Source organism: Diadema setosum, chromosome 4 (assembly GCF_964275005.1).
Source record: "Diadema setosum chromosome 4, eeDiaSeto1, whole genome shotgun sequence".
NCBI lineage: Eukaryota > Metazoa > Echinodermata > Echinoidea > Diadematoida > Diadematidae > Diadema > Diadema setosum.
In genome coordinates, this window is record NC_092688.1 from 1,565,124 (window position 1) to 1,580,826 (window position 15,703).

Consider the following 15,703-nt stretch of genomic DNA (forward strand, 5'->3'; position numbering starts at 1 on the left):
ATCGGTTTTTGCAAAGGCGCCTCCCCTTTACGGAATTTCTGGATCCGCCCCTACTTTTGTTCCCATTACATGGTTAATCACTTGAGAGTATATTTCATGCAAAATTAATACTTTGTATTACGCATACTCTTATGTTTATCATAATATATATTGAAATAAAGATACTGTTTTTGGTGCTATGACAGTGTACCCGGAATATAGAAATCCGCCATTTTGTTGAATCATTTTTGTTAAAAAAAAATGTATTTGGTTCTGTTGTTGTTGTTGTTGTTGTTGTGTTTGTTGTTGAACATTGTTGTTGAACAGTGTTGTTTTGCGCTGTGACCTGGTTCACAAGATTTTGTTCCACTAAATAAATGTACAAAAGATATATATACATTAAAATGAAACCAATTCATATATATATATATATATTTTTAATCTCAGGTCTCATGATGTAAATAGGAATTTATATTCTGTTCACTATCAAAGATAGAATTATAAGTGTCAATTTCTTTCATTTAATACATGAATGCTATTATAGTAAAGGTGTGTCCACTTCCTGTGCATTCCCTCAAACCTCTGTAACAAACCTTTTTGCCTTTATAATCAATTTTCTGAAATTACCCAAAACTTCTTGCACAGATCAATGAGTGATAATTAAAAAAATTAATCTTGTCAACATTATTGTTATTATTATCATTATTATGGGCTATTATTATTCTTATTCTTATTATTATTATTATTATTATTATTATTATTATTATTATTATTATTATTATTATTATTATTATTATTATTATTATTATTATTATTAATATCATTATTATTATTATCATCATCATCATCATCATCATTTGATTACGTTAAGCTCATCATAACATTGATGAATTGCCATTGGGATAGTTATCGCGTTGTGTCAGAGGAGGAACTAATGCAAAACCCTGGGGTTTGGAAATGGAGATTTTGTTTAAATGTAGTTCAAAATCAAAGTTTTGTCAAAATATACATAGAAATATACACAAAGAACTTAGCATGTTTATCAGATTTTGTAAGTCAAGTTTTAAGCTTTTATCTTATACTGTTAAATTAGTGACATTCAATTAAGTCAAGATGACATGCGCTTAGAAACATCAGTATTAAGCGCTATATAAATGTTATACATTATCATTATCATTATCATTATCATTATCATTATCATTATCATTATCATTATCATTATCATTATGACATGACAAGACGCTGACGATCATGCTTCCGGAAAACACATTTCAAGGGGAAAAAAAACCACATAAAAACTCGCTTCATTTTGCCAAAGTATAATGCAAAATCCTGCATGTTATACACTGTTAACCCTTTTTGTGCTAAGGACTTCGGGCAGTATGTGCAAACGCTATGGGGTTTTCTGTGCCAATAAGCACTCAAGGTACACAAAGGGTTAAGTTTCATCTGATATCATGTTGCAGGATGACTCTTAGCAGGGTCCAAAGGCTCCCACAACTTCCATCTAGTCGATGACAATCGCATTAGCAGATTAGCAGACTGTACGTGGTGGTCTTCTGCCGCATTAGATTTTACGTTGTCAAATGACAGGAGTGAACAGGTTAGCCATGGAATACACACACAAAAAGAAAACAACAACAACAGCAAAACTACGTGTAGGCCTACTTATACGACTGAAGACGAAATACAATGATGATTGGCGTGAAAGGATCAGCCTTCGCTTGTGGCATTATAGGATTATAGGATTTTTTTTTTATTTTTTTTTTTTACAGGAGTGGTTGTCTGTTTTCAACTAATCGTAGAAGGATGGTGACAAGGTTAGCTCATTTTTTTTTTTGGCTGCCTAATTTTGTGTAAACCAGTATGTGTGTGGTGTGTGGTGTGGTGTGTGTGTGTGTGTGCGTGTGTGTGTGTGTGTGTGTGTGTGTGTGTGTGTGTGTGTGTGTGTGTGTGTGTGTGTGTGTGTGTGTGTGTGTGTGTGTGTGTGTGTGCCTTATCCTATATAACATTAACATACTTCCATTCTCTAAGTAAGTTTGCTGCACTGATCATGTCATTGCTACCAACTGAATACATGAAATACTAAGGGTTGCAATAGACCAGTAATTTTGCACTTTTTTCTGTACGACTATAGGTGTGCAAAAAGAACATAAATTGTAGCTTATGTGACCAAAGTATGTAATTTTGTTACTTTGTAGGGTATTACCAATTTGGATTAGTGCCCTTATTGTTTTTCTGAATGAAACTGAATTCGCGTATACTATTTAAAGAAAAGTGTGTTTGTGTGATTATGCGAGTAAATGTGCATAACAAAATGTATTCAGGATTTTTCGTGCTGGCCCAATTTGCTTTACCCGTGAAAACTGCCACGTGCATAGAGCGGCTGTATCAACATTGGTTGCTGTATGTGTGTTGACATCAAAGAGATTAATCTCTTTGGTTGACATATAGACAGTAAACAACGATACGAACATTGATGCGTGTGCTTTAATGTGTTCCTGACACATATGTGTCCAGTTTGTCGATGCGTGTGCGGTTTTCATGTGTTTCATAACTGTGTGATGAATGATGCATGACGAATAGCGATAAATAGTGTTTCATGTCCTGCGATTTTATGGTCCATTTGACCTTCAACAAACTGCGATGATTTATATGCGGATGACAACAAGATGATAGAGCCTGGGCTGTGTATAATGATCCTTTAGACTTCTCTTGATTTATGAACATAATTATTCAGCTCATCAGAAGCGTTGTTTATTGGTTGCGTATCAGCGGCCATGATCGCCATAATGTAAAAGAGAGCTATAAATAATAGCAAATCACATTTATTCATCATAATGATATAAAATTATCTACAATTACTAATCGGATTATTACTGGCATTTATGATGATTATTTATATCAAATCTTATCCAAGAAGACTGAATGCGCCGATGAAAGTTTTAGCATTGTAGAAGGAGTACCTCTGTGGCCACATTAATTTTCTGTCCGAAAGTATGTCTTTATAATCCCGATGGAATCCCATTAATTTCCTTTGCTCAATTTTCCAATAATCTTTATAATCTATTCACATTATTGACTTATTGTCACAGAAAGAGTCAATCGGAATGTTTTGAGAAGTTAGATTATAAACAAAAAAAAAAGAAAAGTAGAATTAAGAAAGAAAAAGAGGAATATAAGAATTATTGCAAGAGATACAAACCATATGAAGAAACGATTAACTCTTTGACACGAACGCTTTTACTTTCATGTCATTTGTGGATCAGAGATTATTTTCTCTATGTCGTCCTTCACCGGGTCGAGTGTTTCAGCTTGATCGATTGCAGCGGAAACTAATTAAGAACTGGTACCTTCGGTAATCAGATTATGAGCCATCTTTAATGTAACATAGTTTGGTGCGAAAGTTGTTCCGTGGTTTAGTGTTCCTCGAATCCAACACCATCTATAATGTTTCTGCATGATCTCTCTCAGAAGTGGACAGCTTTTGTTCGGTAACATTGAAAAGGCAGCTCAGCAAAAACGCGGATGATGAGTTCGGGCGATGCAAAGTGTGCTGCCGCCCCCTTTAGACTCGACGATACGCAGTGTTGAGCACGAACAATCTCCATGCCTTGTCGATGATGCATACGATGCGAGAGCATCTCACATGCAACGCATTGACGTGCGTACGAGAAGCTTGATCGCACTCGTGAAAAAAACATGGATACGGTAGCAGCCGACAGCGACGGGAAGGGGGCAGGTTTGTCCTAGACCCCCATGTCTTCTATGAATCGACAGACCCAACATGTGCTCGATCATGGATTAACAACTTTTCTTGGCGAACAAATGGTGGGATACCGGCAGCTGCCCTAGAATTCAGCTGCACATGACAGTTCCTCTGGAGAAATAGAGCCTGGAATTTGCATCAAGTGGAAGGTGGCCGGTTAATCATCGTCAGCGTCCCCGGTAGTCGCGGCGTCGCGTTCCGTTGCTTCCCCGTCCCACATTGCATTAAAAAAAAAGAGAGAGAGAGAGAAAAGCAGAAAAGGGTTGGCGTTAAGGGGAGAGCGACACAAACCCCCCTGAGTGGAGAAGCCCCCCCCCCCCCCCCCCCCTTGGGAGTATCTGTCACCATAGGAGCTTTGGTAACATCAATGCACGCCTTGCGGTGTATTGACCTGGTGTTGGGTTCGTGGCATCCAACTTGTTTTAGCCGCCTCAGAGCCGAGAACTGGATCGGATACCTAATCTCATGTGAGAATTCTTGTGACACCTTTCCTTGCTGCACCTACGTCGTACAAACAGGCGACACTGGTTTGAATTGCGTGAGTGACCTAAATCATACCTGCTGGAGTTGCTACCCCCATTAAGCTCCATGTCAAACCCTCCACAGCACGAGGCTGACTCCACGAGTCTTGGTGGCCATTTTGTGTGAACGTCGAGGGTTTCTAAAGGAAAGGAGATCGTAGAAGAGGAAAAAAAAAGGACGAGAATCGGAGGAATAAAGGTGATACTAAAGCAACATGTTGGGACCACTCCACAAGATGACCGTCTGGTGGTTACACAGCGCCTTCATTTACATCTCTCTGTCTATTACAGGTAAGATATTCTTTTTGTCATCAATCGATACACACTGAAACGACCCGAATTCATATATCAATACGAGTGTCCGGAGGAACTCCTGACGTAGCGCGCTGTCTATCGTTGATGACTACGTATATCGGCGACGATATGTTGCCGATGTAAAACTCATTAGTAAATGCATGAGTCAACAAGTGAAATGATGGAAAACCAAGAGGGAAGTAATGAGGTATTGCCAGGTTCGAATATAATATGGATAAATGAATGAAAAGGAAACAGATGAAACGAAATCGGAGAGAGTGATTAACCTATTATTACGTCATAACCATAAAGAGATCATAGAGAGTTTGCAAATTGTATTTAAGTCGCAGAACTTAAAGACCGCTCAAACAACCAATTACAAGATACCGTTTGCCTCTAAATAAAACTTATTGGGGGAAATGTTCGGTGTACTACAATAATATCGCAAAACTCCCTTCACCACCAAACCAAATACAACTATTAAGATCTTATAGACTCTTCATGATAGAAGAAAAGGTCAAAGGTACGCTGCTCATGTATCTCTATATGTTCATTTGGTACGAATAGTGTACACAGAAATGCAGTTTTCCAAATGATAAGAAACTTGATAAGGAATGTGACAGTTTATCGAACGTTTCATTTTGTATAGACGAATAGGTATAAGCATGCATGATCTCATATTAATGTTTTCATATGATTTTTAAGGAGGTTGCGGCTGGTGCATGTCTGATGATGATGATGATGGTGTTTCCTTTGTTTTTTTTTTTGTTTTTTTTTGCTGTTGATAGGTGACGTCATCTTTATATAATTCACTGTAATTGCAAACTTCCATGCATCGTTGTTTTCTGGTGTACCTGTACACCCCTCCACCCCCCCCCCACACACACCCCTCCTCTTCTCTTCCAACATCGCTCTCTGATGATCCTTGTAAACTCTCGTCAGGGTCTCATGGTACTGCAGGACGTACCGACTGTTGGTGGTTGGAACCATCAAGTAAACTCAACAACTTGAAACATCTTCAGAACTTTTATGATATATACTCTCTGATATTCAATGTTGAGTATCGATCCAACATTTTGAGAAGCATGAACTGGAGTATGTTGGTCGAATCCGTTCAACATTCATCGAGAGATAAATGCCACGACCTATAATGTCATGGCAATAGAACATTTTTATCTACAAGGCTTAAGGTGTCTTGAAAATTGGCAACAATACCCGGAATAAAATTAGGCTGAGTTGATGTGCAAGACGATTCTTATCAAAGCAACAGGTGAAAGATTTATTCCTCGTGGCTGACGCTACAGGTAGCTGCATGGGAAATGACACGTGGAAAATCACCACGAAAAAAAAAAAATGATAGATGAATAAATTAAAATGTAACAAAAGGGAAACTATCGCATATCTCGATCGAAAAAAAAAAATGTTGGTTACTCCTCATGTTCTGTGGATAAGTCCAGCAGTGACACAAGATGATTTTGGGAAAGAATTAGGCGACATATTCAACGAGATGCGCTTATCACGGTACAGACGTTTAGGGAGAAACGGCATGGACAAAGAACTCTCATATTCACGAGATAAAAGGACAGTTGATGAGTGGCCGCCTCTTAAAACAAACAAACAAACAAGCAAACAAACACACACAAAACAAGATAATGATAAGTGAAAGCAAGGAAAATTATGTTTTATTATTCCGTGGGCGTGATAGTACCCTCACTTTCACTCATCCTTTCGATTACGTCAAAATGCGATTTATGGACACACCTTCGTACACATTCTCTCTCACGTACACACACTCTTTTACTCAAACGCAACTGCTATACTATGCTAGCTAGCTGCATATAACGGCAAAATTTTACACCCACGTGCATGATGACGTCACATATATGTGCCTTTTCTTTTCTCTTTTCTTTTTCTTCTGAAATTTATCCTCGGCAATGCAGAAAATGCACGTTGCCACTGCAGATACGGTATCATGATAACAAATACACGAGGAGGAATCGAGTATCCTCGCATACGTGCATCATTTCGCTATAATTGCGTTGTTGGTTACTTTGTTTTTTAGGAGTTCAGCGATAGAGTGTCCATATAGACATGCTAGAGATTGTTTTGTTTGTGCCTCTGTTATTTGTTTTTCTGGGTTTTTTTTTCCATAATCTTTTATTGATTCCATATTCAATACAATTTCATAACAGATCAAATCACATGTCTTACAAAATCCACGCTTCAGCAAAACACAATTATAATGAAATCAAGCCAAGCTCTACTTTCAGCAGAAACAGTACATTCGTAAAGAATATATGTTGCACCGGAAAAAAAAAACAAAAACAAAACAACAACATACACTGCTTACTTACTTTCATTAAAATCAAATGGAGCTGTACTTTCAGCATGACAGTGCATTCATACAAAAAAAAAAATACTTAACACATTATCAATCTATACACCCAAATAAAATCGATATACACCCAAATGGAATCGATATTCCCTTTAATTACCCCCTCCCCCCCCCCTTCCTACCCTCCCAACTACCCTGCCCCTCCCTTCCCCCTTCCCCGTGGACATCTGGCTCCGGGTCCTTCCATACTTACTTTCAAATTTTCCCATTTACTGAAATGAATGGTTAAAGTTCCCCTTGTTGATGCTAATTTCTTTTCCTCAAATCTATCCTCTAAAATATTGTTTTTTATTTCATTATATGTAGGCGGCTTTCCATATTCTCTGCTTTTAAAAATCAAATATTCAACCAAAATTAGAATATGATTTAACAACTGGTGTTTTCCCCTATTACCCTCCTTCCTCCCAAACAGAATTTCTTCCCAAGTACAATTTTTTAAATCAACATCCTCTATCATTTTTTCACATAATTCCCAGATTGATTTCACATGCTCACAAGTGTAAAATAAATGTTTGTATGTTTCTTCTTCTTTTTCACAAAAAGGATATAAGTTTCTTGCAGCAAAACCAAACCTGAAAAGATGGTGATTTGTATAAACAATACCATGCACCAATTTAAACTGAAACTCTCTTAATCTGCTATTTAATGTACATTGTCTTGGCCTTAAAAATATATTTTGTATCTCCTTAACAGAAAACCCATAATTTTGTTTACTTCTTTCAAAAATCGGTACTGCACTTTCTTTTTCCTTAAGAAATTGCAAATACATTTGTTTTGATCTTAAATTGCTAATACCAATTGTTTTGCCTCCTATAATAAAATCAGTTTCCAAAATATCTTTTTCTTTTTCTCTCATATTTCTCCTCCAACCCATCGGTATATTTTCATAGATACATCTTAACAAAAAAAAAAAAAATCTTTAACTCCTAAACCTAAATCTCTAAAATATCTATCACATTTCAATTCACCATTATTCCCTAATACATGTTTTAATCTATAAACTCCCTGTTTATGCATATTTTCATCATATATACAATTTCTATTTAATCGTATATATTTATTATTAAATATTATAACATTACCACTATGCAAACTATTACTCACATTCCTTCTCATACATTTCGTATTCACCCACACTTCTAATAAATCCTTATAAAATAATGGAGCTTTCACTTTCAACAACACTGGTAGTTAATCACACAAAAATATAAATTCTCCTCCTATGTCTCTCGTAACAAAATTAAAATATTGATTCCATTTCATATTTTCATCTTTATTAAGAAGTTTCTTTACCCACATAACTCGCTGTGATTTAACTAAATCAACAAAATTCATAATTTTTAACTCGCCTTGTTTATAATCTAAAAACAATACATTTTTTTTTCTAATTTTATCTCTTTTTCCTTTCCATATAAAATCAAAAACCAATTTATCTAAAGAATCAAAAACCCACCTGGGAACTGGAGTGAGAGAAGCTCGATATATAACTTTTGAATAAATGTGTACTTTAAGTAATTGAATCTTTCCCATCAAAGTTAAATCTCTTTGCTTCCAGAAATTTAAAAGAGATTTTATTTCTGTTTGTTTCTTGTTATCGCATACTACAAATAGTAGATTAAAAAGGGATTTGTGAGCAAAGCTATGTCGATAGTCTTTATACATGCTTAGGTCGAAAGAGGATCGTGACACATGTTCAAGGTTTATGAATGTGTCTTTGCGACAAATATATTTTCTAGTTTTCTTCTCATTATTATGCTGCATGGTTATATGATGCAATCCATGTTGAGTACATAACGAGAGAATAGCAGACAGGTTTATAGACGATGGGTTTGGCATGTGTACCAATATCAACCCTTATAACAGGAACTCCGCGCCTAATGTGGATGCGGAGTCATTAGTTAATTCTTTGCGAACATTATTGTGGCGACGCGTTGCCCATATTGTTTTTGCATTTCCTTCCCTTCGTATAAACTTCCTCACATTTTATGAATAGAGCAATAATTGAACATTAACCGACGCAGGATCTCTACTTGAAAATGCCACAGACATACATGATGTTTACTTGTTCCTGGTGATCACAAATTTATGTGAGGGAGAAGGTAAAGTGATGAACCAATATCTATACCTCCCCTCCCCCTCCCCCTCCCCCACACCCAGCCACGGAGCCAATTATTTCTTTATGACTGTCAAAGAGCGATTCACCACTCAGATCGTTAACAACCAGTGTTGCTCCGAGCCTCAAAATTGTATCCAGTGTAGGGTTTGATGTTGGAGTGGGAAGGACCTCATTACTCTTATTTCAATTATCATCTCTTTCTCTTTTTCTCCCTCTCTTTCCCTCAGTTTGCCCCTTCCCGTCTCTCTTCCCTCCCCCCCCCCCCTCTCATCTTCTCCCTCTCTCGCTCTCTCTTAACCATTCCTTCTAACTTTGGTGATCAAAACTTGTTGATTAACATATAGAATTCACGAATGAATCAGATTTAGCCTAACTAGTATAATTATGTTGATTTAACCCTCGACATGAAAGGTGAGTAAAGAAAAAGAGGGACACGCTGTAACTTTCCCCGTCAGTAATTATTTTGAGTAAGATTTGCTGAATTTCCTGAACTGCCTCCTTATTCCATAGTAATAATAATAATGATAATGATAATGATAATGGTAATGATAATGATAATACTAATAATACCAATAATAATGATAATGATAAATAACACTTACATAGCGCTTAGTAGATGACGTTTCTAAACGCATTAATATATATGAATAAAAATGAAAAATATTAAGTTAAAATAGAGCATTATGTACATTATATATACCAACAACAACAAAAATTAGGATTGAGTGAATAGAAAAGTTTTCAGCAATGACTTAAACTATCAACACTTTCAGCATTTCAAATATAAAGAGGGAGTCTTTTCCATAGAGATGGAGAAATGACTAAAAAAAAAAGCCTTATCACCATAGCAGGTAATTATATCCCTCTCTCAATAATAACGACAACATTGCAATCCTGTGTATAGATCTAATACTCGTCATCTCTCATTATACTTGAAGTTTGCAGCGAATGATTTGTGTGTGTTCGGTTCATGAGTCAAGTTGTTGTAAGGGTCTTTGTTTCGAAAGTTCAGACTTGCTCTTTAAGGGCTTGATTAATAGTGAAATATTTCAAGCATGTCATGGAATGCCAGTCTGAGATGAGTTTAATCGACCATTAAGAAGAGTGTCCTACTTACCATGATGGAGGAACGAGGTGATTCAGTTGCTGCGTCCTTGAGGGACGTAGATATCAATTTAGGTGTTTAACATTGGTATATAACGACTTTACATTACAAACTTCTAATTTGCTATACCATGTTCATCATCAATGAGTGTAAATAAGAGGTCACAGCACTTTTGCCCTGGCCTCGTCATCATGCGTTTATTGGATGTCGATGTTTTGCAAGAGGAATTCTTGACGCCACTGATGATGACAACGAAGGCTCGTGGTTTCGTGTTAAGAGGGCGTGGCTGATATTCTTGTTCGTCCTATATTTTTCTCTTTTTTGCAGAGAATTGAGAGAGATACAGAGAGAGAGAGAGAGAGATCATGTACTCACAATGTAGAATTCAAGAGTGGTTATTTGAGTTTGTAGAGTTTGAAGTAAAGTAAAACCTTTAATACTGATAACAATGATAGTAATGATAATGATAATGATAATGAAAGTCGGTCCATTACTGTATTAATAATAATAATGATAATAACAATGATATCATTATTATTATTATTATCATCATTATCATTATCAATATCACCATTATTATTATTATTATTATTATTATTATTATTATTATTATTATTATTATTATTTGTTTTTGTTTTTTTATTACCATTGTTATCATCATCACCATTAGCATTATTAGCATCATATCTATTCATTGTCAAAAAAGTACAATATTTGTACCAAAGATAAGAACGTGGTTTGTCTTGTACCAACGATGTAATAGCCGAGATCTATCCTGATGATATAGAAGGCCCTGTCATAACGCTAGTTCGCCATTATACCCAATAAAAAAGCACACACAGACAATAACAACCAAATCATAATATTATTTCCTTGTGCACAAGGGAAATGAAAGTTTCTAGGTTGGTGACGTCACTACTCCTTGGACAAGATGGCTATTTTGAGATACCTCCATAACATGGAGACGCCATGTTCGATGACCTACTGACATTCAAACCGTCGTAGCTTTCTTAATGTCTGCCCGATTTCTCTGATCAATTCGCTGTGGCTCTGATGGCGAGTCTATTCAAAACAACATTCTCTCCCAGCAAATTGATCCTCTATCTGAAATGTATCCTTCTACTTTATATACCCCCACCTTCACATACACACACACACACGCACACACGCACACACACGGGAACAAACACAGACACACATACTGTACGTGCAACCACATTCGTGGATTTATATTACTAGTATACTAAAAGTACTCGACATAACGATGATCACAAAAAAAAAAGCCGAAGGTGACCGTTTATGAACATTCTCACGTAAAAGGCAATGTCAGAGCTGAATAGTAATTGTATGATAATCTTCATGGTGTTTGTGATGATGGCAATATGTATAAAATACTAGGAGCATTGATGAATTGTTTTTATGTTGATGATGTAAAATTTTTCATGAATTGTGGTTTTCATTCAATAAGGCGGGGGATGTCATCTCCCTATCAACAGCAAATTAATACAAAGCTGATAGCACTAGTGTCTTGTTCAGCACAGTGATAACTTTGGATCAGAATTAGGAGTCAGATACAGTACTCTGAACTCTGAAGTAAGGATCTTAGTGTGTGGGTGTGTGTGTGTGTGTGTGTGTGTGTGTGTGTGTGTGTGCGAGTGTATAAAACAGCCAAGGATTTCTTTATCCCCTTCTACAATTTACAAGGAATGTTGACGTGATGTTGACATAGTGGACTTTGCTACACCTTGTATACACAAATCGTGGCGGATATAATTGTTCTAAGATGGCATCATAAGGATTATTACAAAGTCCGTGTGTTTGTGAGTGTGATTGGACCTCCTTGCCTGACGAGTTGTATTCTCTTTATTCAATGTATATATTTTAGTCTGTTTCTTAGAGTGAGCTTGAAGAAATATAGTCTATAATCATCAGGGAGGAATTCTGAAAAAAAGCGGCAAAGTCACAAAGCTCTATCACGAAACGAAGCCCCCTTCTCTATCCCAAACCCTACCCCACTCTTCCCTTTCCAGACCAGACGGAAAGCATCGAGATTATACTTTTTTTTCCACTTACAGCATGCAAAACCTCCAGCATGTTGCACAGCCCACTCAAGTTGTCATTCTCGATGAGGTGGTACCTGTATCATCATATTAATCAATACCTAAGCAAGGTCTATCTCCAAGGTAATTATAAGCAGCGTGGGTGAAACAGCGAATAACATGTCAAGCGCACCTCAATACGTTGAACCATCTGATACTGATGGGCAGTGTACTGGTGCTGGCTAAGACTTCCACTACAAAACGCAGTACGTACCTGCTGAAACGCGCAGATGGCCACATTGTGGCACCATTTTTTTTCCGGAGTGTTCCTTTTTTTTTTCTTCAAATCTATTAGAGGATGAGAGGAATTTTTATTCATATATTTATAAAGAACAAGTCGTGCATGACAATGAATTATTAACATCGATGAGTTATCCTTGTGAAGTATGAATACTTTAATTGCTGCTGAATCTTCCAAAATCATACTCCATATAGAAACTGGTATACATGTAACAGCCCAATTCCATTGACAATAAGTCATGATGAGTTTTATTATTTCAGCAAGTCCATTCTTTCCATGAAGATAGTTAACATTAGGCAACCTAATACAAGCACAAGATGCTTTCAAGGCTGCCTGGCTCTCATTGTGAACGCCGCTATTATATGTTTTTGTGTTTTATTTTGCCGAATAAATGGCCTAAACTGGCCTCAATCAATCAATCAATCAATTACCAGCTTTCAAACATGGATGTTCCTGCTAATATCATCTTGGCTGACAGGCAATTGTATTCGTAATATGGTTACAATGTTTGCAACATTTTCATATATTTCATTAATTGTACTCAGCTTGATATATGAAGATTTAATTTTCTAACATTAACAATCATGAAAAGAAAAGAAAGGCGCATCCAACAGAAAACCAAAGGCTTCTATTATCTCATAAAGGGCGATGAATTATCCTTGTAAAGTATGAGTACTTTAATTGTTGCTGAATCTTCCAAAATCATACTCCATAGAAACTGGTATACAAGTTACAGCCCAATTCCATTGACAATAAGTCATGATGAGTTTTATTATTTCAGCAAGTCCATTCTTTCCATGAAGATAGTTAACATTAGGCAACCTAATACAAGCACAAGATGCTTTCAAGGCTGCCTGGCTCTCATTGTGAACGCCGCTATTATATGTTTTTGTGTTTTATTTTGCCGAATAAATGGCCTAAACTGGCCTCAATCAATCAATCAATCAATTACCAGCTTTCAAACATGGATGTTCCTGCTAATATCATCTTGGCTGACAGGCAATTGTATTCATAATATGGTTACAATGTTTGCAACATTTTCATATATTTCATTAATTGTACTCAGCTTGATATATGAAGATTTAATTTTCTAACATTAACAATCATGAAAAGAAAAGAAAGGCGCATCCAACAGAAAACCAAAGGCTTCTATTATCTCATAAAGGGCGACCTGATTCTAGAGAAAATCTTTTATTTCTCATCGCCCACTGGAGGCAGATCAGAGGACAGTTTTCGCAAAATGAATGTTCAAAAATACCTGAGTGCTAGTGATATTCACTCACAGCGTATCACCTGGCGGTCGCCCGTTCGTCCCAACTCTTAATGCAATTACGGCCAAATAACACCTCGACCCCTTTAAGATGGGTCATGTACGACAGCGGCTCGGACTCGACCGCGAACAAAGCCTATTAAAGTTCGCTCTCTGCTGACTTTAGCGGTCGTTCATTTGGCGTGTCACGATAGAATATGATAGCGATAATTTCTCTCAGCTATCGACATCGGTCAAGTGGTCACATCTATAGTAGGGACTGAGTAGATTGTTGAGCTTCTCATGCTTAAAGGATGCCAGAAAAGAAAGAAGACCCTGTTTTATGCCCGCAGATATCTAACTTATCCAATATCAAAGAGTTGTGAATTTACCATGCCATGTTTAAAGATTTTTTTTTTCAAATATACGAAGTAATCTTCTTCCTCATGCATTGTACAATGACACCATTAAAGTAGAGCAATATATAATAAAAAACCATGTGTATTGTTTATTGTCAAATAAAATATCAAAAAATGAGATGAAGGCAATGTAGGAAATTAGAATAAAGTGAGGAATTCACACGTAGAGGATAAACCTTCGGATGCATTGATATAGAAGAACAACAAGAAGAGAAAAGAAATAAAAAAGAAGGGAGGCTATTGTATATATAATTTTTTTTTTCAAATCAGAATGTATAAACAGGTCCACGGTATAAAGAAGGCAAATAAACAAACAGACATACGTGCAAGGCTGCGGTGTGCCTGTTTAGCGTTGTATCATGGAGTACATGCAGAAAGCGAAACGCGGTTTATTCGGGCGAGTAAGATCGGGAAAATTCGTAACTCGATTTCAGCGATGAGTGAGTATCGTCTGCCACGTTCGACCATCTCAATTCGCACGACGAGTTTACCGCGCGTTCGCACCTAACGCAACCTCGCTTCCACGCTGCTCTGCAAGTGCTCGACTGTCGTGTTGTCACGCTGTGACTTGAGATGGTATCGGGCTGGAATAATTCAATGATCGCACATCCTCGCCACCAGTTTGCCGAAGAAAGGGACGATGCTGCGAGTAATAAATTGGATCATTTCGCCTGGTCGCTCGTCACCAGCCGTCTCCGTCGTGTCTACTCACGTCAAAACTCCGGTCTTGTTTCCGCTTCATACCCTGCTTCGCTAAATAGTATGCATACCAACACTGAAAAGAGAGAGAGAGAGGAAAAAAAAAAACAGCAACAAAACACCGGCTACAAAATCTGCCCCAAACATGATTTCACACTTACACCCCGATGGGTCTGACGCGGGTTAACACGAGTCAAGTTATACGTTATTCCCCGTCGACCTCCAACCTCACCGCATCGCGCCGCCCGGCCCCAGTGAAGATTCATGATACAATATAGTATCAGGCTCGGCGATACGGTGCAACAGCTTTCGCCCTCGCAGCCTAATTTGCATAAAGTAAACAATTTGTTTACCCTATGCATATAACAGTACGTTGATACACGCCATAAAGTGGCCTGTACTTGATCGAAAGAATATACACTTACAATAAATCGCTCGATTTGATCTTGCCTGAGCCATTTATCATCTCTGAGCACAAACTGCGGAAAAGAAGTGATTTTTTGTTTGTTTGTTTGTTTGTTTGTTTGTTCGTTCGTTCGTTTGTTTGTTTGTTTGTTTGTTTACTGATTGAACAGTAAAGTGCTTGTCTCATGATGATGTACCTGAGCAGTCATGGCTCGTGCTGTTTGACGAAATAAGTCATCATAATATCGAGCTGGTATTATTAAATGAAAAAGAAAACTCATTTTGGTCAAAATTTGCAGCGCGGCAAATTGACCTATTATCTTCTGAAACGTTGTGCCCCTCAATCGGTGAATTTTTTTATTGGCAGTAGAACATAATATCAACGAAATTTCGCTTTGTTCTGCAAGACTAT

At 37.1% G+C, this 15,703-nt stretch overlaps 1 protein-coding gene across 1 annotated transcript in view; it reads left to right on the forward strand.

Moving 5' to 3' along the window:
- The first annotated feature begins 4,148 nt into the window (after positions 1 to 4,148).
- LOC140226749 (neuronal acetylcholine receptor subunit alpha-3-like) overlaps positions 4,149 to 15,703 on the forward strand; it is a 50,461-nt gene continuing 38,906 nt past the window's right edge. The window contains exon 1 of the mRNA XM_072307181.1: positions 4,149 to 4,560. Within this exon, the coding sequence (XP_072163282.1) occupies positions 4,485 to 4,560 (76 nt within the window). The 5' untranslated portion in view covers positions 4,149 to 4,484. The remainder of the gene's footprint in view (positions 4,561 to 15,703) is intronic.